General features: G+C 33.5%; 1 protein-coding gene across 2 annotated transcripts in view; it reads right to left on the bottom strand.

Annotated features, from left to right (window-relative positions):
- Positions 1-91: 91 nt before the first annotated feature.
- Positions 92-22,685, bottom strand: part of LOC140447347 (uncharacterized) — a 502,598-nt gene continuing 480,004 nt past the window's right edge. For both annotated transcript variants that reach the window (XM_072539955.1, XM_072539963.1), the window contains exon 4: positions 92-16,004. In XM_072539955.1, coding sequence (XP_072396056.1) covers positions 15,854-16,004 — 151 coding nt within the window. In that variant the 3' untranslated portion in view covers positions 92-15,853. The remainder of the gene's footprint in view (positions 16,005-22,685) is intronic.

The raw sequence follows: 22,685 nt of genomic DNA, 5'->3' as shown, positions 1-22,685 counted from the left end.
CATTCACAATAACTTCGTTCCTTTAAATTTGTCTATGTATTTTGGGAGCGCTAAAGGAAAAAAATGAATAAATTGGATTATATACTTTTTATTCACATAAAGAAAAAATATCTTGGATACTAATCTACTTCTCAAGTTGACAATATTAAAAAATATTTGATTTTGATATACAGGGTGATTTATTAGTACCAAGATGCATATTTTACTCATTTATCTAAGAAATATAAAAATATTATATAAAACAGTTTGTTAATACCTACTTGGGTGTATATATTAGAATAATTCTAGAATATGTTGGGTGATTGATGTTAGAAAAAACAAGTTTTAATATATTATTATATCATTCAAATATACAGTGTGTTACAACGAAAATTTGACCCCTCCAAAAACTCAGAAACCAAGAGTTTCTGAGTTTGTCTACGTCAATTTATATTGGAAGGGAAACAATTTTTTATGCAAAATTCATGCTCTTAAATGTAACTCCCTACTGCCCCACATCAACCCCCAGTTTTTTAAATAGCAAGTGTGGCACATCATTTGAAAGCTAATTTTTTTCTCTACTACACTTTATTTTTTTTAATTTACGTAATAACTTTGAATGTAATTTTGGATTTTATTGATTGAATATCAGTAATAACAAGAACAACAAAAAAATTCACCAAATTAACTAGTTAAATGTTCTTAGTGACCTCCAATACTATAATTCAATTAACCTGTAAATCGACATTAACACGCTACTGTGTTGAAGATATATTTTTTTTCTTTTTGTAAAAATATCACTTTTTCATATGAATTTTTTTTAAAGATAATGAATCCTAATTATCTTATTTAGTGTTTACCAGGTTACCTTTGATTTATTATTTTTATTATTTATTATTATATTTATTATTTATCACCGACAATGGAAAACCTGGAGAGCGTCATTAAAGAAGCGATGGAGGGAAGCAAGATTGGTCACCAAGATGTCAACAAGATGCCATATTGGTGAAATGCGGATATCGAGGCACTAAGAAATGTATGTATAGCAATGAGAAGAAGATTAACAAGAGCAAGAGTTAGAGCAGGAATCAACCCTGAGATCATCGAGGAGATCGAGGAAGAGTACCACGCAAGGAAGAGGGAACTGTACAGGAAAATCCGTACAGAAAAAAGGCACTGGACAAAGTTGTGTGAACAGCTGGGTGAAGACATCTAGGGTCAGGGATACAAGATCGTCATGAAGAAGTTCCATGCGTATTCTCCTTACGAAATGCCTATGGACAAGAAGCTTGAGGCTTAAAGAGAGCTCTTTCCGGACGGAAGATGTCATGGTGTATGGAGGGATGAAGGAGCTGAGCGAGCTGTACCCTTTACCATGGATAAACTTATCGAGGCATTGGGTTCACTGAAGACTCGTAGGTCCCCAGGACTAGATCAGATACCACCTGAAGCGGTGAAGGGTCTAGGACGGGTGGAACCTGCATGGCAGCTGAAACACATGAATGCACTGCTGGAAGCACAAACCTTTACTGAGCCTTGGAGGACATCGAGGTTAATACTGCTTCCCAAAGCTAGGGAAAAGTATCGCCCCATCTGTCTGCTTCCATGCATCAGCAAGCTGTATGAAAGGATGCTGCGAGTACACATAGACGACATGATTGAGAGGTCAGGTGGTTTATCAAGGAGGCAATTTGGTTTTTGTAAAGGGAAAAGCACGATTGATGCAATCATGAGTGTACTCGAAGCATTGCGCAACAGAGGGGATGAACATCGCTGAGCGGCCCTGAAGTTGTTTGATGTTAGGAATGCATTCAATACGTTGCAGTGGAACGAGGTAATGAAGGCAATGGAGGAGAGAGAATGTCCTGGTTACCTGATGAATGTGGTGGCGGAGTATCTGTCCGAGAGAAGGATTATGGTGGAAAAGGGTACGATCGTGGACGTGACGGCAGGGGTACCCCAGGGATCTGTCTTGGGCCCGACGCTATGGAATCTGGCATATGACGGGGTTATGCACTGAGAATACGTAGAGGGTACAACCCCTTTCGCATTCGCGGATGACCTCGCTGTACTGGTAGTGGCCCGGGATGAGCCAGATCTCTAATACCGGGTTCGAAACGCAGGCGGCGTCGTAAAGAAATGGATGACGCAGCACGGACTGAAACTTGCGACAGGGAAAACCGAAGACATCATTCTGAAGGCGACAAGGAACAGACAAAATATTGAATTAAAATGTGCGGGAGCATGTCTAACACCTAAGAAACAAGTAAAGTATCTAGGAGTGACATTGCATCAGAATGGAAAATGGGGGGAGCACGTGCGGTAGGTGGTCCAGAAGGCTGCGAATAGTGCGGCTGCGTTGGGGAGGGTATTGCCGAACATTGGAGGACCCAAATACGAAAGGAGGAGGGTCTTACACGGTGTTGTACAGTCGATCGTCCTCTACGTGGCACGTCTGGAGCGAGGCGGTAGAAATAACGGCTTATAGGAGTCTCATAACACGAGTAGACAGAACAAGTCTATTGCGAGTGGCATGCGCCTACAGGACTGTGTCTGCGGCAGACTTATGAACCATCACTGGATGTGTTCCGTTGCATGTTTTGGCGGTGGAAAGAAAAGAGCTTTATGAGAGAAGAGGTCCAAACCTTACTGTGGCCGAGAGAAGACAGGAAAGGGAAAGGTCAGTTGAAAGATGGCAAGAGGAATGGAACAACACGGAAGATGTGGCACAGTGGACGAAAATGCTGATCCCGAACATAAGAGATTGGATGGACTGTGGCCACAGGCGACTGGATTATTTCCTGACGCAGGTGCTCACAGGACACGGGTGTTTTAGGGCCTACCTCTATAGGATCGGAAAGGCTCATACAGATGAATGCCTATACTGTGGATACTCGGACACTGTGACACATACGATGTTAGATTTCAGCAGATGGATAGTGGAAAGAAACAGAATGGAGAGAGAGAGAGACAGGTGTGAATTTTGTTACAGTGAGAGAAATGATTGAGAGAATGATTGATTTAACCAATAAATTGGTTAAATCCAAAATTATATTTAAAGTTATTCCGAAAATTAAAAAAATAGTGTCGAATAGAGAAAAAAAATACCTTTTAAACCGTGTGCCACTCGACCACACTTGCTATTTAAAAAAAAACGGGGGGTTGATGTAGGGCAGTAGGTGGTTACATTTGAGGGCACGAATTTTGCACGAAAATTCGTCCCCTTCTCAATACAAATTGACGTTTTTTTTTTTAATTTTGAAGAAACTTTTGGTTTCTGAGTTTATAGGGGGGAGAGCCAAATTTTGGAACACACTGTATAAAAACTATAATTAACTGTGTCGTTAATAACTATAGAATATAATAGATTCTTATTTTTGAAAAAAGAGTCATAGTTTTAGATCTTGAAAATAAAATAATATAGAGTTTGACCTGTATGATACGAGCATCTTTGGTAAGCCTTTAAAATATTTTTAAATTATCCTTTTATGAATTATTTATCTTCTTATAACAAATGAGTAATTTTTTTTCTTAGTACAAATGGTCTACCTCTTACGTAATATTTACATAATATTTGGTTCCGAATGTTATAAACTTAATACAATATGATTATGCTTTGATTCACATATTTAGGGGTCCTTTAGCTATGTCTCTTTTGACAGTTCTCCAAATACTTTAAGCTACAACGGAAATAAAATATATTTGATCTACCTTCGGACGTTTTTGTCGAGAAATATTTAAACAGGTCACTAAAAATTTTATAAATTAGAGAAAAAAATCTAAAATACCTAAACATATTTTTATTAATGATCTGAACTTATGTTAAATGTAAATCAAATTTAATAAATTAATCTAGAAACAATCTTTTATGGCATTTTTTGTATGAAATACTAATTTTATTTTGAGAATAAACCACGATATTTGTAATTAAAATTACAGATATAAATTAGCAGGAAAATATATTCACTCAGATTCCAAAAAATTTACTAATGCCTGTTTTTTTCCAAAGAAGAGATACATTTTGATATGTTAATTACAGAATTAGTTGAATTATTAAATGTAAATAAGAAATATACTTTATAAAAAAAACTAGGTAATGCATTTATAAAGCCGTATGGTATTACTCAAAGATATATAAAAATGAAGAGAATATTATCATTATCTATTTTAGTCTCCAACGTCTAGTGCTAATCATATGCATCTCGCATGCTTTTTCACTTAGTCCGTTTGCGCTATCTGAATTAAATTTGTAATTACTAATTTTATGTCCTCGGTCGATCTCGTCAGGCTCGACCTGTTTTTGTTAGCTTGTATTCGGAGTCTATACTCAATACATGGAGAAAAATTTTAAAAAGTTGAAAAATATAAATATCTGGGTACAATTATTAACGAAAATAATGAGTACACAGAAGAGATTAAGACAAGAATAGGACAGGCAAGAAATTCTTTCAACAAACTGAAAAAAGTACTCTGCAGCAGGGACATTTCAATTTCTTTAAAGATAAGACGTGTTCTCTTCTGAGATGCTACGTGTTCTCCGCATTATTTTATGGGTTGGAGGCTTGGACATTAAAGAAATATGTTTCGGACAGATTAAAAGCCTTCGAGTAATGGTCCTACAGAAGGATATTAAGAATAAGTTGGGTGGATAGAGACACGAATGTCAAGGTGTTGAGAAGAATGGGAAAAGATAAAGAGGTTTTAAATACAATTAAGGTTAGGAAACTGCAATATCTGGGACATGTCATAAGGGGCGAGCGTTATAACTTGTTGCAATTAATAATGGAAAGAAGAAAACAGGGTAGAAGGAGTCGCGGAAGAAGACGCATCTCCTGGTTAAACAATTTGAGAGCTTGGTTTAACTGCACTTCTGCTGACCTCTTTAAAGCAGCGGCGTCGAAAGTGCGAATTGCCATGATGGTTGCCAACCTTCTTAGAGGAGATGGTACATAAAGAAGAAGATTCGGAGTCTCTTTTCCAAAATTCTTTTCGATCACCGATCATCAACTGCTCTTGCTATATGACCTGCACAGTTACATTTCAGTTCTTTTATTCTTTCAATAATGTCTGCTATTCCCGATCTCTTGCATCTAGTAGTATTAGGTATTTTACTGTTTTTGTGAGTTTTACGGTTTCTGCACCATAAGTTAGCACTTGTAGAATGCATTAATTAAACACTTTTTTTTAGATACATTGAAATCTTTGACTTAAATATCCTCTATCTTTCGAAATATAGCCCAAGCTAGGTTTATTTTTCTGTCAAGCTTGATTATTAAATTATATTTAACAAAGAATTATATTTAACAAAATTTACTCGCTTATATTTTACATATGTTTTTGCCCACTCACTTTTACTGTCCATGAGTTGGATCCAACGAAGATTCTGGACCTCTAAAGTGTGATTCGAAATTTCTAGAGTTGATATATGTACAGTAGGTTCCATATTAAAGAAACAACATACAGTGTGGGGATGAATACTTTACCCCAATTTTCCATTTAAATTTCCAGTTTTTATGTCCTTTGAAATCAGAAGATTCTTACTTGAAAGACAGGATCACCATGTTGTATTGGGTCTCTACATTAAACCAACCGATTCTTTATCTAAATTTACCATTCACCAAAAACTATTTGGTACTTTTATATTGTATTGAACAATGTATCTATTACAAAGTTAACTCAGATCGGGTCGAACCAGTTGTTTACAACTTTGAGTTCTACATTACACGGTATCGGCAATTGACCAACTTGTTCTTGTTTCCCATTTGTATTATTCATTTAAATACAGACTTTGTGTTGTTTATTTAAAGTCATGCGTGTGTAAATATTCGATGTTTTTTTATAACAAGCCTATTTTAATGTTTACCTATATTTTCTTCACAAAACTCCGCTGAAATTTTGGCATTGAATTAAATTCCAATCCATATAACGTAAATATTCAAAACTATCTATATGGGACACGCCTCATTTGGTTGTCTCGATTTATTCTGATCCCATGGCCCAAATAATTGTAGCAGTCAAGTGACTTAATGTACCTGTCATTGAAATTTTTTTGCTGTGGACCAAATTAGTCATAAATTGTGTTTTTGAATTTTTTTTAAGACATACTCTTTTTGTGGCGGTATGAAGCTCTTAAAGCATTATCTGTACCTGTTTAAAGCTGTCCGCAGTAAGAACGATGTATGTCGGGAGAGTACAACGAACGCCTACCTCAATAAGAAAGATCCCAGTATGCTAGGTAGTACCCTCCTGCAATCGCAGTAGAAGAAAAACTGTTATAGGGGTTGGTGACTCTACCTTATGCTAGCCGCAAGGTCTCCCTTCTTCCTTTTCTGAGGGAGCCTAAGCCTCATACCCTTTCCTGCCTATCCCTTTAAAAACACTCACATTCATCCTACTCAGCTCGGTAGAAGATGGCTAAATACCAAACATGCTTGGCACAACGAAACAAGTCCCCAGCAGTGAGCTGATCCTTGGTCAGTGTAGCGATCAAGACAGACAGCGAGAGTGCGAAGAATCCCCGGATCAGATCAGGCTACCATGAACCACGACAAATGCATATTACCACGTACAATGTAAGAACACTGTTGTTGAAAAAAAAGTTATTGAAACTGTAAAAGGAGTTAAAGAGAATATGATTAATAAAAAATGGTTTTACCAATAAAATAGAATAATGTTTATATTTTACTTAACCATAATTTCTTTTTCTTTAATGTCGTCTCCCAATCGGAGGTGAAATATCATTATCACTATCGTTGCTCTATCTACGGAAGCTATGAAGTGTTTTATTGAATTGCATTTAAACCAGTCCCTTAAATTTTCCAACCATGACACTGTCCTTCTTCCCACACTCCTTTTTTTCTCTTGTCTTTTTTTGTATTATTAATTCCTGCATTTCACTTCGCTGTGCCTTCACCATATTGTAGTATCGAAACCACGTAACATCTCAAAGCTCTTACTTTCAGCTTAAAATGGGATAATTCCTGGGAGTTGGCTGTACACCATATAAGTTAAAAAAAACTCCAACATAGAAGTAAAAAACTTCTATTGTAAGTGCTATATTTAATTAAATTAAATTAAAAAATCCAAATAAATTATAATAACTTTCAAAATGTTTTCGGAGTAATCAGTTTATCTTTAGTGAACTTTTTGAGTATGTACTTGCGTAACTAACCGCAAAACCAAACAATGGTTGGGTTTACATTAAAGAAAACATACTTAAAAGTATTAAATTATACGTCAAAATTTTAATGTAAAAACTCTTAAGTTGGAAAACTCCCGTACGAAAGTTTGGATGTAAAAATTTTACTTCGAGTAGGGACTTATGGCTCCCGGTTAGTGATCCAACTACATCTCTCTGTCCAATCTACAATACTTATATGGATAATGGAGAAAACTTGTCTAAATAGTAGAAAATGTGGGAAAAACTTTTTAGAGGAACCCACGCCACTTACAAGAAATGTAGAGCTATAAAAAATCCAATCATAATGGGATAATCAAAATAATAAATTGTTTATACCAAACGAAATTACGTAAAGGTTCAAATAAAAAACAATAACATAGGTTAGACCTAAACGGGTATTTAAATATGTAAATGTTATGAAATAGAAAATGTATGAATAAAGAAAACGTCGTAAGGTAGATACGAAACATTCTATACAGAATAAAACAATTATATATGGCTTTTAGCCCTGCTGTTACTCTTGCTTATGTTTTATTTTGGCAAATTTTAGTCAGATGCATTCAGTTGCTGGAACCGGTAGGAAATCCTTAAAATGAGAGTGGAGTGTTACATAATCTTATAATTCTTTCATACAAATAATTATTTAATAGATGTGGGTTTTTAAATATTTCTTAATTTACCATTTATGTTTAATCTTCAATACTAGCTAAAATCTAAAATTAAGTTAGCGTTGATAGGTATATTAAATAATACATCATTTGATCAAGACGACGGGGCTGTTAAAATTATAAAACTGGAACAAATACCAGTGTTAACACCCTTAGCAATTACCCTTACCGTATTAATTGTATAAAAAAGTATTTAGCATTATATATCACTAATTACAATTTGATCCATAATTTGCATCGTGAATTTTACAATTTTTTGAAAAACTAATGGTATGGATAATATTCTTGACGTTTAACTACATATCTCTCGTATTTAAACTAAATGTCGTAAATAAACTCTGTTTTCGGCAGAGTTAGCTACCATACTATAATTATAGTAGACATTCTATAATTACACTTTTTATCTTAACAATAATCCTATAATTTTTATTACGTTATAATTTTCATAAACCATATTTTTACGACTGAATTAATTTCTAATAAAATGATTCAATCCCAAAATAATTATTTAAATAATGAAAATAATAATTTATAATGAGAGAACGACGTTGTTTAATTTGTTACTTATATGGAAAATACATATATCAAAATTTAATTAAAGATAGTACTATAATTATAGTTGTAGATCTCATATTTAACTGATCAAAATATGAGTGAACCACCAGATGATGAAAATACTCCACCGAAAAAGAAAATTCTTGTCAATACTAAAACAGCACAAAAATTTCGGGAGCATAATGTTTGATGAAAAAAAACAGGCATAAACTTTAATACCTTTTAAATGTGAAATTTGATCCTATAGACATTTAAAATGCGAATTTTACATGTATCTTTAATCTAAACCAATAACGAGTCAGTAATCATTCTCAATAATCATTCATAAACACACTTAATAACCATTATGCGTTATTTAATGCGATAAAATTGAATTTGATGATTATTTTTTCTCATCTGCTATAATTTTTTTATGGCCCTAGCACAATAATCTCTCTCTCCAGGGTTGGAAACACTGGCTGTCGATTGTCGCATCGCTTGTTGCATCGAATCCTGCATCCTACTGTGAATCAGTTAAAGAAGCGTCGTAATATAAAATACACTCTCTGTGTGAACGATTAAAAAAAAGACATAAAAAAGACAAAAGGACAAGTCCCATTTTAAACAGTAGAGAAGACCAGGGTTAGTTAAATAAAGGAATTAGTTGACTAATTGCCTCTAGTTCCTATAATGTGTAACAGATGTCACCTGTAGATACGATATCTGAACTGTCCTGCCCACTCTTTTGCCTCCATTTTACAATATCGCTGTTATGGTCCTTTTTGTTTTGTGTCGGTGAGAACGGGAAATCTAGAATCATCCTTGGTAAGTAATTACTTTGGTTCTCAACATTTTCGTATTATTATCCATAAAATCGTTCGTCACAAATTACACTGAATATTTTTAAGAAGTGACATACATTGACAACGATTTGACGTGATTTATTCGTATCTATGTTAAAGTTGACATTTTAGAATGGATTAATAAGTTGATAGTGATATCGAGGCATTTGAAAACTATAAGAAACTGCTATATTGCATATGTTTCTCCAAATGTAAATCCACCTGAAGTGTTAATCGTCTTTATTTTTGCAAACGTGTATATTTGCAAGCATCGCATATTTGAAACGTTGACGAGACGGGGGTATCACAACTGTTTAGAAGCCGGATAAAATAGTGGCACATCCTGGCTTCAAATAGGCAAACTCACGTCCTCAAAAAGAGGAGCCCTTGTAACCCTTACTGTTGCAGTTTTAGCAAGTAGTAATACTATTCCTACATTCTTTATTTTTCGGAGCGTAAACTACAGGGACTACTTTATTAGAGATGCACCTGTCGGAAGCATAGGAGATGCAAATCCGTCAGGATGGATGAAACAACAACATTTTGTGAAATTTATCAAGCATTTTCTGTTTAACACAAGGTGTTCTAAGGAGCGTCCTATACTTTTGCTGCTCGTCAACCTTGAATCTGACCTTTCTGTCGAGGCGTTAGATATTTGTAAGGAAAACGGAGTAACAGTTTTATCTTTTCCTCGGCACAGCTCGCATAAATTGCAGCTTCTAGATAGGAGTGTTTACAAACCCCTAAAAAAATAATACAAATCAGTTATGGATAACTGGATGGTGAAAAATCCAGTTAAAGCATTTTCTATATATGATGTTCCTGACATTGTAAAATTGAGCTCCAGCTGCTACGCAAACCAATATAATGGATGGGTTCAGTAAAACAGGGATATGTGCTCTGTATGAGGGTATCTTCATAGAGAGTGACCTCTTGCCATCATATGTGACAGATAGGCCTACACCAGTAAATGGTGTTGAAGGAAACAGAAGCAAACGCTACCGAATACAACAGAAACATTTTAACAGTGGAGCAAGCTAAAATCATGGAGAATCCACCGAAAATTTTAAAACATTTCCCAGATGTCAACTACAATTTGTTTACAAACACAGTCGCATTGACAAAAATAGAACCTGCAAGTTCGATATTGCTTTTTTCTGCAGAAGTAAGGCCGTTTCCAAAAACACGCATTTTACAAAATTCGACAAAATCACGGGAGAAGAGACAAACTGCTATTTCAACCGGTACTTCAATAAAAGACGGTCTTAAGGAAGAAAGACAGAATGCGAAAGAAAAGAAAGGTCCACATAAAAGAAAAACATGCAACCAAAAGAAAGACATCAAAAACACGAAAATTAGAGACGATCGACAATTTTTTTTCCGGGAACAAAGCCAGATTCCATCTGCATCTGCAGCTCATCATGACCCTACATCCTCGGAATCTGAAGGTAAAACTGAGTACTTACTATATGAAGAACCCTATCGAAATAGCACTAGAATTGATGACTCACATCAGATTATATTGCAGCAGATGGGCTCACATCAAATGCACGAATAAAAGTAATATCACTTTTTTTTATATGCATCAATTGGGATTCAGATGATGATTTGTGAGTTTCGTTTTTAATTGTTAGATTTTCTTAATGCCAATGGTCAAAATAAACGTAAAAAATTGAATTTGCATTTGTTTTTTGATTGTGTCACTATTATTACCCTTATGATATCACTAATAAAATATTGAGTCAACTAACACTAACTGACTTATTTTGCAAGGCCACAAAAAATTGCTTGAAACTTTTTTCTGCGGAGAACTCGAATAAATAGAAAATTTATGTACAATACCTGAAGGAGTATAGAACTAGCTGACGTACTTTAATTTTACAGTATGCAAAAAATAAATCAGTAAAAATTAATTATTGAAAAAATAAGTGAACAAACCCCGGTCTCCCCTACACGTTTACTTTTTAGAATTCAGTGTATGTTTTTAAACCACTAGATGTATTTATCAGGTATTTTGTAAAATGTGATCATGAAATAAATATTTTAATTAAATTGTCTAAACAAATAGTTAAAAAAAAACACAAAATTAACCACTGAAAATACTATTATGTGGTATACATAAAACATTTTGGTAATTTAAATTTACAGTGTATTTGCAAACCGTGAATTTAATTATTTTATTAATAAGTTATTGAGTACATACCATAATTAACAGTATTTGATTCGAATACACATTCGTTTTATTATATAATTATATAAAGGAACTATATTTGAGGGTTCTAATAGAAGCAGTTTAACATTTTTCATGTAGATTCTCAGCGTTTGGTATTTTCAAGAGCGATTTATCAGAAAAAAAATTAAAAAGTAATCTTAGCTCTACAGCACACTCTATAATAAACGTGGATAAGCTTTGTAGCTACTTTATAACAGACGTGGACAAGTCTTTTTTCGATTGTTTTTCATTTAAATTCACGAATATTGCTTGGCGTGTACTACTTTCCGAAAAACTATTAAAGTCGTTGCTTCAACAACTGTTTGTAGTATTTCAGATCTGTTAAATATCCGTCGATTAGAATCACACAAATGGTTAAATAATTATTTTGTTATTAAAACTTCAGAAAAATCTTCTGATTCTACTTGTATATTTATTTCCAACAAAATGTCTGACAACTAAAATTATTGCGCTAAGATTATTTAGTTACGTTGAAACCTCAGGTCATGTAGATAATGAATTATATTCTTACCAGTATACAATATGAGTATATACGAGCTATATGAGATATATTTTTTATATACGATCTACTTCAATGCATTTTGCAAGATAAAATTGAAGGAAAAAGAGTTCCGTATCTTCTTTTTAAGAGTTAAAAGAGGAGTGCGACAGGGGTGTGTATTGTCACCACTACTATTCAATGCATACTATGAAGAAATTATGAAAAGAGCTCTTGAGGGAGAAACAGCAGGAATCAAGGTCAATGGAACACCAATTAACAACATTAGATATGCGGACGATACTATCATAATAACAGACAACCTCCAAGACCTCCAAAAGCTAATGAACAAGATAGTTGAGTATGGAGAGGAATATGGATTATCAACAAACACCAAGAAAACCAAATTTATGAGGATATCAAAAACCCAAAATAATGGTGAAAGCCTGACAATTAACGGTAGTGCTTTAGAACAAGTTGAAAACTACCACTATCTTGGCACAATAATTAATCACACAAACGATTACTCCAAAGAAATCAAAGTTCGAATAGAGAAAGCACGTACAAACTTCAATAAAATGAGAAAGGTACTTTGTGCAAGAGAACTAAAATTGGACTTGAGAGTTAGGCTGGTAAGGTGCTATATTTTCTCGACTCTGCTTTATGGGATAGAAGCATGGACACTTAACGCGTCGACTGCTAAAAAGTTGGAAGCATTTGAAATGTGGGTGTATAGAAGAATCCTAAAGATATCATGGACCGAGCATGTAACAAACAACGAAGTCATGAGAAGAATCAACAAAAGAATGGAAGTATTGGAAACCATCAAGACAAAAAAAGCTGCAATACCTGGGGCATGTTATGCGTAATGAGAGATACAACCTACTTCAATTGATTATACAAGGGAAAATCCAGGGCAAGAGAAGTATAGGAAGAAGAAGAATCTCATGGTTGCGTAACTTGAGGGAATGGTACGGATGCACATCAATTGAACTATTCAGAGCAGCAGCATCTAAGATCAGAATAGCCATGATGATTGCCAACCTCCGTCGCGGAGATGGCACGTGAAGAAGAAGATCTTCTTTTTCTTATAGTGCCGTGCACCTATAGTGCGTTGGCGAATTATCTCAAGGCCAGACGTCTGTCTTTTGCTGCATGCAAAAGATCGCCACTGTTATTTATGCCTGTCCAGTTTTTTATTTTCCGTAGCAACGACATTTGTTTGCGACTTACTCCTCTCTTGCATTCAATATTTCCCTGGATGATTAGTTGAGGGATTGCGTATTTTTTTCCTCTCAGAATGTGGTCGATGTATCCAATTTTTCGTACCTTGATTAAATTGAGTATTTCTCTCTCAGTATTTGCCTTTCTTAAGACTTCCTCGTTTCTCATCCTATCTGTCCATGGTATGCGAAACATTGTTCGCAACATCCCCATTTCGAAGGCATCCAATTGATTAATGGAAGGTACTCTTAACGTCCATGTTTCATTGCCGTATAACAATATGGACCATACATAGCATTTAAGCATCATGTAGCGGAGATTGAAGAAACATTGCGGTTACATAGTAGCGGTTTAAATTTGATAGAGATCTGGTCCTCCATACTTTAGGAGTTCGTTCGGTATTCTGTCCTCTCCTGGTGATTATATATTTTTTAATTTCCTTAATGCTTCCTTTACCTCTTCCTCCTCAATAGTTATTTCTTCCTTTGTCATCACCTTTGGTGTTGGTGGTTCATTATCGTCACCTTTAGCAAATAGGGATCAAAAGTGGTCTACCAATATTTTCTTCTGAATGTGTTTCGTTTTTATTAGTTCGTTCATCTCTTTTTTTTGTACTCTGATCATTCTCCATATTTCTTTTTGTGTTTCGTAGAAGTCGTGTTCTATCTGTTTTGAGAAGATCTGCCAGTGTTCCCTTTTTGTCCAACTAAAGTATTCGTTCCATTTCTGATTCGTTTATAGTAGTTATATGCCTGTTGTGTTTGTTGTGTTCTGTATAAGTGATTCTATTGTTGCGTTAATTATGTTATTTTTGAGTTTTTCCTAGCATTTCTCGATGTTATCGTGATCTAATATTTCATTCCCAGCGATCTTCTCTGATATTTTTTTTTCTATACAAGTATTCTGAGGATTCCGTATTTAGTCCTTCGCCTTTGATTTTTGTTTATGTTGGCGCCGCTCTCTTGGGTGTGGAGTACTTCAGGATGATTTTTATTTTACTTTATACTACGCTATGGTCGCTACCTACATCTGCTGATGTAAGGCATCTTACGTCGATTATGTTCGATGGGTGTATATATCTGTTGGTTATAACATAATCTATTATAGATCTTTGTCCACGGGTGCTATGAAATGTTTATTTGTGTTGGTCTTTGTGGTCACTTTCTTTCTGGATGACATAAGTATGTTCTGTACTGGGACATGTTGTGCAGGTGACGACGTTTTTCTCTCCTTTCGATGGTATTTAGATGTTTTTCTCATCTAACATGGATTATTCGAGTAGTCTGTCCGATGTACGATTTGTTATCCCCACATGAAATCTCGACTGACTGATTTTCTAACGATATTTTTGTTTTTTTGGATGGTTCAATAGTTGAGATTTTTCTATCAGTACTAAATATCGTTTCTATTTTGAGTTTTCTTTTCACTCTTTCTGTTTTTCTGTTCTACCCTTTACATATGAGGATGATTTTTGCAATCGGTTTTTTGTTTTCAGTTAGGTCCTTAATTCTTTTTTGAGCATTTTTGATCTTTTAGTTTGTGTATGTTGGGAAGCCGATTTTTCTTAACACTGTTTTCACATTATGCATTTCTTCATTTTTATGTTCTTTATTCATCAGTCTTTCGGATCTTGTGATCAGGGATTTAATGACTGATTGTAATTATACACAATTCAAAAGGCCCAGAATACTAAAAAAGAAATTAAGGACCCAACACAAGACGAAAAACCGATTTGATCAAGTGTAATCTTACCAAAACATCGTCAAAACAATGGTTTTTCTCTTATCGTAAATCTTAAAAAAGAATATTAAAACATATTTCGTTTCGGACAATCAAAGTTTTTTCAATTATTTTTAAGAAATAAATAGAAGTATTTTGTAATGCAAATTTTTCTTTTTGTTTTAGATTTAATGCGATAACATAACTCTTACTCTTGTCTAAAATATCCTTAAAAATATTTTTTTTAACTTTTTTTCTAAATTATGTTAAAAAACACTGTAAACTATTTCAGAAATTGCTCCAAAATTTTTACCACATTAGATCCACTACATAACCTAGCTTTTGAGTCATTAGCAAGGTTGTAGACTGATTTTTTACAATCAGTATTAAAATTTATTGAGAACTAAGAATTTTGACTTATTTTAAAGTTGGGTAAGTAACAAATAAATATATTAACGTTTAGAAAAGGCTGCTTTAAAACTTTTACCATGCGCTATAAAATGTTTATCTTGAATTTTGGTTAAATACTGTATTTTTACTGGTATATAATAAACAGTAAGAATGTGCACTTTCTTAGTCGATGCCAAGTTAGTTGATGCTAATAACTAAAATTCTTTATCTAATTTACTGCAGAAATGTATAAGTTTTTGTCCTAAAAGCCCACACTAGTTAAAGAACTTGTTAAAAACCTAGCTGGATCAGACTACACAACCTAATACTTTCATTGTTTATTTCAATTACCAAATTTAGCCCCATCCATTTTTAAAATTTTAAACGGTTTTCGAACTGAATACATTTAACTACGTATTTGCCTGTATTTTTAATATTGGGAGTTATGCAAATCAGTCTATGTACTAGTGTTTGCCGCTATTATAGCTCCTATTATTATAGCTATCAAAAACCAAGTACAATAATGATATATTATATCATGTACAAACTAAAACAAATTTATATATTCAAGTTTTGGAGAACAGAGACTGGGGTATATTAAGAAGTTTAAATAAGTCTTTCACATTCTTCACTAACTGACTCGTCGTCTTCTTCTGTATCTGTTAGATAATCGTCTTCATCAGACCAGTGCTCGAATTCGTCCTTATGGTGTTCTAAGGACATCAGAGATGGAAAGATGCTGTCGCATGCTGAGCACCTGCAAAATAATTTTAGGTTAGACTACATTTTCTGGAATATAAAAATAAATAAAGCTATATGTATTTTTGCACGGACTACATACATTTTAACTTTTAAAATGCATTCAGAAAAACAGAGATAAGGAAGGAACTAGTACCTGCAGACAGTATAAAAATATATCATCATCATTTATCATCATTTACTTCAAAAAAGTGTATTCTAATGTGCTCCATAAATGTGCGTTCTTTTATGGTTTAAACTAAAATTTCCAATTTTTTGGCAAGTAAAATTGGAATTGTGTATAAGTAAAATCCTAGAAAAGTGTAACTAGCTGTTTGATTGAATAACTTTGATGTTGAATCCTTTCTTTACTACAAAAGTTGATGAATAAAGGAAGTTTTCTATATTTTTTGTTCTATATTTTAATAAAAATGGATACATGCGCCGAGTGTAATAACCAATTTGACTTAAATCAAGTTTTTTCTTGTGATGGATGCAGAACTGTTCTTTGTATGGAATGTGGTAATCTAACAGCATCTGAAGTTAAATGCATGCAGTTGAAAACAAAACGTAAACTGAAGTTTTTCTGTAAACAGTGTGAAGTGGGACTTCAGAAGGTACCAGCTCTGTTAAAAGAAGTAAAGGAGCTTAAGAAAAGTATAAATAAAATTCTACACGAGGAAAATGTAGCATCTGTTGTCGCAGATATGGAGGATATTATTTCCGAAATGCTGGAGAGGCAAAATAAGGCTTCCAATATAATTATATTTAATGTTAATGAATCAGTTAAAAATAATCAATCGGAACGTAATGCAGAGGACAAACAAGCGGTAATCAATATTTTGACTGGTTTTAATATTAACAAAAATAATATAAAACTATTTAGATTGGAAAAATTTGCCAACAGAACGAGAATTATTAAAGAGTATTTCAAGAAAATCAAATTAAAGTTAGAGGATATGATTAAGAAAGGTGATCATTCTAAAACAATCAAATTCATTAAAAATAAGCCTACAATAGTCCTAAAAGACAAATTTATCTCAAAAAAGCTAGTAAGTAGCCCTAGTATTATATTCAATATTGATGTTTTATATTTAAATGCACAGAGCTTGTTAAACAAAATGGACCAAATCAAGTCTGCTGTGTTATTGTCATAAAATAATAGTGGTTAGCGAAGCTCTAGTTACAAGTGAAATTTAAGATTCTGAAATTGCTTTGTGTGGGTATAAGGTGATACGCTGCAATTTATCTAAACGATCTACAGGGGGTGTTGTACTATATGTTCAGGATAAATAAGTGTACTGCCGCTAAAACTTTTGGTTTATTGCCCAAAGCAATAAGATTGTTTTGGGCGGTATGTATCATTCACCTTCTAGATCTGATGCAGTATTTTTAGAGAACTTAGAGCATATTTTTGATGAATTATTTAAAAGTTATGTCAATTGTATTTTACTTGGTGAGTATAATTTGGATTTTTTAAGTACTAGCTTCTGCAGAAAATTAAAGCAATGTTTTTACAATGTGGCATTAAGCAGTTAGTAACTGAACCTACTAGAATTACGAATGGTAGTGAAACCTTAATTAATTATGTTCTTGGTAATAATGATCTGGTTAGTTGTTTTGTTCACTCAACTCCCAAATTGAGTGATCATTCAATAATATCGGTCAGTTTTAGTAATAGTTATAAACATTTTAATATCTCTAGTAAACGTTACAAATATCTTAACAAGGGAAAAATATATCAAACCCAAATTAATTTACTTTCTTGTGATCGGGATTTAGATTCTACTGATGTCAATACTATTTACAATGACATTTTATCAAATAGTCAGTCTGTCATAAATAAAATAGCACCTATTCAAATATGTCAGATCAAAAGTAAAATATCATGGTTTGATAATGAAGTTATTAGTAAAATTTAAATTAGGGACAAATTATACAAAGAGTTTAAGACTGCTTACATAAGCGATAAAATTGCCAAATGGAAGGATTTTAAAAGAGTGTGGCAAAAGATATGTGGCAGTTAATATGTTAAAAGCAAAAAAAAGAACAATATCATCTTGATAAAATTTATAGGTATAAGAATAATTCTAGACTTATTTGAAAAAGGCTAAAAACACTAGTTAACAATAATTGTCAAAAATTCCCTTATCGCATTGAATTTAAGGTTTAGAATCAGTTATGCATTCTGAGTGATAAAGTTGAAATGGTGCGTCAGTTTGGTGAGTATTTCGTCTCTAGTATTCAGCAAATTGTTAAAACTATCGACTAAGAATTATGAAGTTATGATAATCAGAATTTGTATCCCAGTATTCAAAAATTTAGGTTACTATTACTGAGTGACTTGGCAGTCATGGTTAAGTCGTTAAATCATAGGAGTAACATTAATGAAATACTAAACTCCAAAATTTTAAACGAGATTTTTGTAACTTGTGGTCACATTATCTTAAATTTTATAAATACTTCTTTTAGATCCGATAAGTACAGTTGTTCCAATACAAAAAGTTAATAATACTATTAAGGTAGATGAATTTAGACCTACAAATATACTTCCGACCATTGAGAAATTATTAGAATTGGTAGTAGGTATATGATCAAGTCATGGATCACGTTGATAAAAACGAAATCTTAATGAATAATCAGTCAGGTTTTCGTAAAAAGTATTGCTGTGAAACTGCACTGCAACTTTTACTTTGTAAATTCAGGTCTGAATTCTTCTTCTTTCTTCTTTAGGTACCGTCTCCTCTAAGGAGGTTGGTAATCATCACAGCTATTTTCACTTTTAAGATTGCAGCTCTGAACAAGTCGACGGAACTGCAATTATACCACTTTCTCAGATTGTTAAGCCAGGAGATGCGTCTTCTTCCAATACTTCGTTTTCCCTGTATTTTTCCCTTCATTATGGTTTGTAGCAAAACATATTTATCCCCTCTCATAACGTGGCCGAGATATTGTAACTTTCTTATCTTAATCGTATTCATGATTTCCATTTCCTATGTCATCTTTCTGAAGACTTCAACATTTGTTATTCGGTCTACCCAACTTATTTTTAATATTCTTCGGTAGGTCCACATCTCGAATGCTTCAAGTCGATCGCACACCTCTTTCTTTAACGTCCAGGCCTCCACCCCATGCAGCAGCACCGAAAACACATATGAACGTAATATTCTTATTTTAAGTTGTAAACTAAGGTCTTTACTGCATAATAGTTTTATGGTATATAAGGTTTATATAAGGTCTGAATTGGACAATGATAATTATGTATTGGTAGTATTCCTTGATTAAAATACAAAAACTTTTGAAACTATTTTTTGAAATATACTTCTCTTACTATACTAGTCCTTATAGCGGAGAATCACAACAAGATGTAAAAATAAATAAAGATATATGTAAAGGAAAAGCAAGTATTCGTCCACAAATTTCCTCTTGGGCTTAAAACCCTTTTGAAGACACCTGTCAAATTAGATTTACTAAGAGGATTTTGATCAAATGACTTGAATTTACTTACTGAAAGGTCACTGGAAATTTGTTTAATGATTTTCTAGCATTATGAGCAATTCGTAGACAATAAGCACTTACTCGTTGTAGTCATGAATGGAGAGAATCGTCGATTAACCCGTCATTATTCGCGTATCAGGAAATGACGCGATTTTTCGACTATGAGCGCTGCGCGCAGTCACCATTTTCTTCTCAATCAATTTTATTAGGATATTCAATAATTAACGAAACTTAGTCGGTTGCTGGTTCTTTAAAAATTTTATTAGTGATAAATAACATGAATGTATGTACTTTTTATTATTGAAATAATACATATAGAAAAAATTGTATAACTTAAAGAAATATAAACACTTTATCCACTCTCATAGCACTTATTGTGGCATATATTTGACATACTGTAATTATATGTTCACCACAAATAGGTTTTCAACAATCTGCACACCTTGAAGTGGTTTTTCTATTTTTACTTCGAGGACAGTAAAAACATTTGACTCTATCTTTAGTTTCTGCAGTTGCTACTGAAGTTTCTTCATCAGGAAGAATTGCTTGGCGTCTTATTTGAAGTCGTAATAATATTGGCAATGGTGTTATTGATGCACGACTTATCAGGTGGGGTCTGATAAGATGTGTACTAATTTCTCTCAGGTATTTACGGCGTTCTAATTTAGCATTAGTATTGCTATAACAAATTACCTGACTGTTTATTCCTGCAATATCCATCAATGAAAAAAAGACTGTAAGTGACCATCGGCCATTTATTTGAGAAACGGAGTAATTACATTTCATTTGGTTCACATCATTCACTGCTCCATTTGTCGTATTGTAGAAGGATGTAACCTGCGACTAAAAGTTTTCCCCCGATTCTTCATCAATTGTGTCATCATCATAAAATGTAGATAACATCAGAACATTTTTGTTTGTCTTGAAAACGTATGATAGTAAAAGACAGTCTTTATTATAACCAAAAATGCTGCTGTTAAGTGGTCTTTCTTTTGTAGCTACAAAAAGAGAAGGAATCTGTAGTTTGTTTTTTCTCAGGGTTCCTACTAGAGTTATACTGTAATTATGTAGCAAGTCAGCAGTCAGTGGAATGGACGTAAACCAGTTGTCGCAAGTAATGTTGTGTTCAGTATGGGCAATTGGCTCTATCATCCATTTAACCACACTGCTAGGACTATTATCTACCTTAAAGGGGCATTGTGGCTGCCTTCCAGCACATATTTCCAACTTTGCTGTATACAAAGTTCGCGAGTCAACAAGGGCGAACATTTTTATCCCATATTTTTTGCCGGCTTACTGGGTATATATTGACGAAAACTACATTTTCTCCGAAAACCTTCAAGCCTATTGTCAATGCAGCAATACATTCCAACTGTATAGCAAGCCATGCACTTTTCAATAAGCTGTGAATGAACAGCTTATTTTGTTATACCATAAGAAGCCACATCATTGTCATCAGAATCTGCTGACAATTCTGAGTCTGTAATATGGCCTAAATTTTCACACTGGTCTATATCACTGTTTTGAGCCTTGAGCGTGATGGACAATCTGAGATTTTCTCTCCTCTGATACATGAGTAATTTTGTTACCCAGGCCAAGGAGAGCAAGATCTAAATAATTTCAGAAAAAAACCATGGACCATTAAACCACAGAGTAGAGTTTAGGAGCTTGAACAATAATATACCTGGAAACAAGATGTCTGCAGGATTTTTTTTTGATTTAGCTGTCTGCTGCTTTAATTCCATCCAAATAGTCGGGTTCTTACACCACTACCATAAACAAATTTTGTTATGTGTTTTTTGTGCTGTATAGTATGCTGTCTTCTAGATGTTTTCTTTTTTTGCAGAACTTTCTTAGTTTTTTAACTTTTAAACAAAAATTTGGTATTTTTCCACCGATGGGATCCCTCTATAGTACTGCTACTTTATAAGTTTGACCATAGCTCTGAAGATAGCTTTGCAAGCAGAAAGTGTTCAACTAGAAATTAAAAGTTTTATACACTTCAAAAAAACTTTTCTTTTCCATTTTTTACTTTAACATTATGTCATTCAGTGAGACACCGGAACTGGTTTTTATGAAGCAGTCAAACACAACATGTAGTTTCTTTGTGAGCTTTTCCTCATAATGGTGTGGGATATATTATTTGGTATAAGACATTGAGATTATATGAGTGAGGGTAACAATAGTTGCATAGCCGTGAGAGAGAACGAGAGAGAGAGAGAGAGAGAGAGAGAGAGAGAGAGATCTGCAGAAGATCGAAATGGAATATTTATTTGGAATCTACTTTCGGGTAATACTTGTGTGGTGTTTTGAAGAATATGTTTAGCAAATTCATCATCCTAAATGAGCATGGGCCTGGTAGGGAGTTCTTCAGCCTCACAGTTTGAACTTCTATAGATTAGCTATTATTTGGAGAATTAGTACCGAGAAACACCTGAGTTGAGAAATACGAGTTGAAATGGATATGTGAGGTCTGCAAATGAATATCATATTTGGGACTGAAAAGTAGTCTTCCTTCTAAACTTTTGCCAATACTATACTTCTGTATGGCCCATAACCATATGGCCTATAGTTCTAAAACATATTCGAATTTACGATTCGAACCATTCGAATTGCATATATTTTATACTCCACATTTACTTAAAAAAAATCACTTAATACTGCGGAAAGAAGTCGCAAGGCTAGTCAAACGCTAGACTTTTTATCACTTTTTTTGCTTTAGATGTAATGACTCTATCTGTAAATTTACTTTTAATCTTATTAATATACAGTTATAATAAAGATATCTAACCCTTTTAAAGCTCCAGTTCAATTTTTTCAGCTTTTGCAACTCACCTCAGAAAATTTACAATTTTAGTAATTTTTTCTGCTCGTCTTTCTCCATAAATGTATCCCTAGTTTATCACAATTTCCACAATAACCAACCTTACTTTTGACTTATCAGGAACCTACTTCCCAAGTCAAATGATAATGTAGATTATTATTTCTTTTGACAATGTTTAAGTGTTCAAGAAGATATTTTTTTTTATTTCGAAAAATATGTGTCTCGACAGCTAATGGTCATTGACACAGGTACAATTTACATTCATGTTTACATGGTTAATACTTTACATTGGGTACAGCTTAGTTACAATACATTTTTTATAATACATTTTGTTTTATATTAAATTGTATAACTTTGTGTTTTTTAAAAAGTTTAATA

The sequence above is a fragment of the Diabrotica undecimpunctata genome, chromosome 1, assembly GCF_040954645.1.
Source record: "Diabrotica undecimpunctata isolate CICGRU chromosome 1, icDiaUnde3, whole genome shotgun sequence".
In the NCBI taxonomy this organism is placed as follows: Eukaryota; Metazoa; Arthropoda; class Insecta; order Coleoptera; family Chrysomelidae; genus Diabrotica; species Diabrotica undecimpunctata.
Note: the sequence above shows the minus strand (reverse complement) of the source record. Positions and strands in the feature narration are given on the sequence as shown.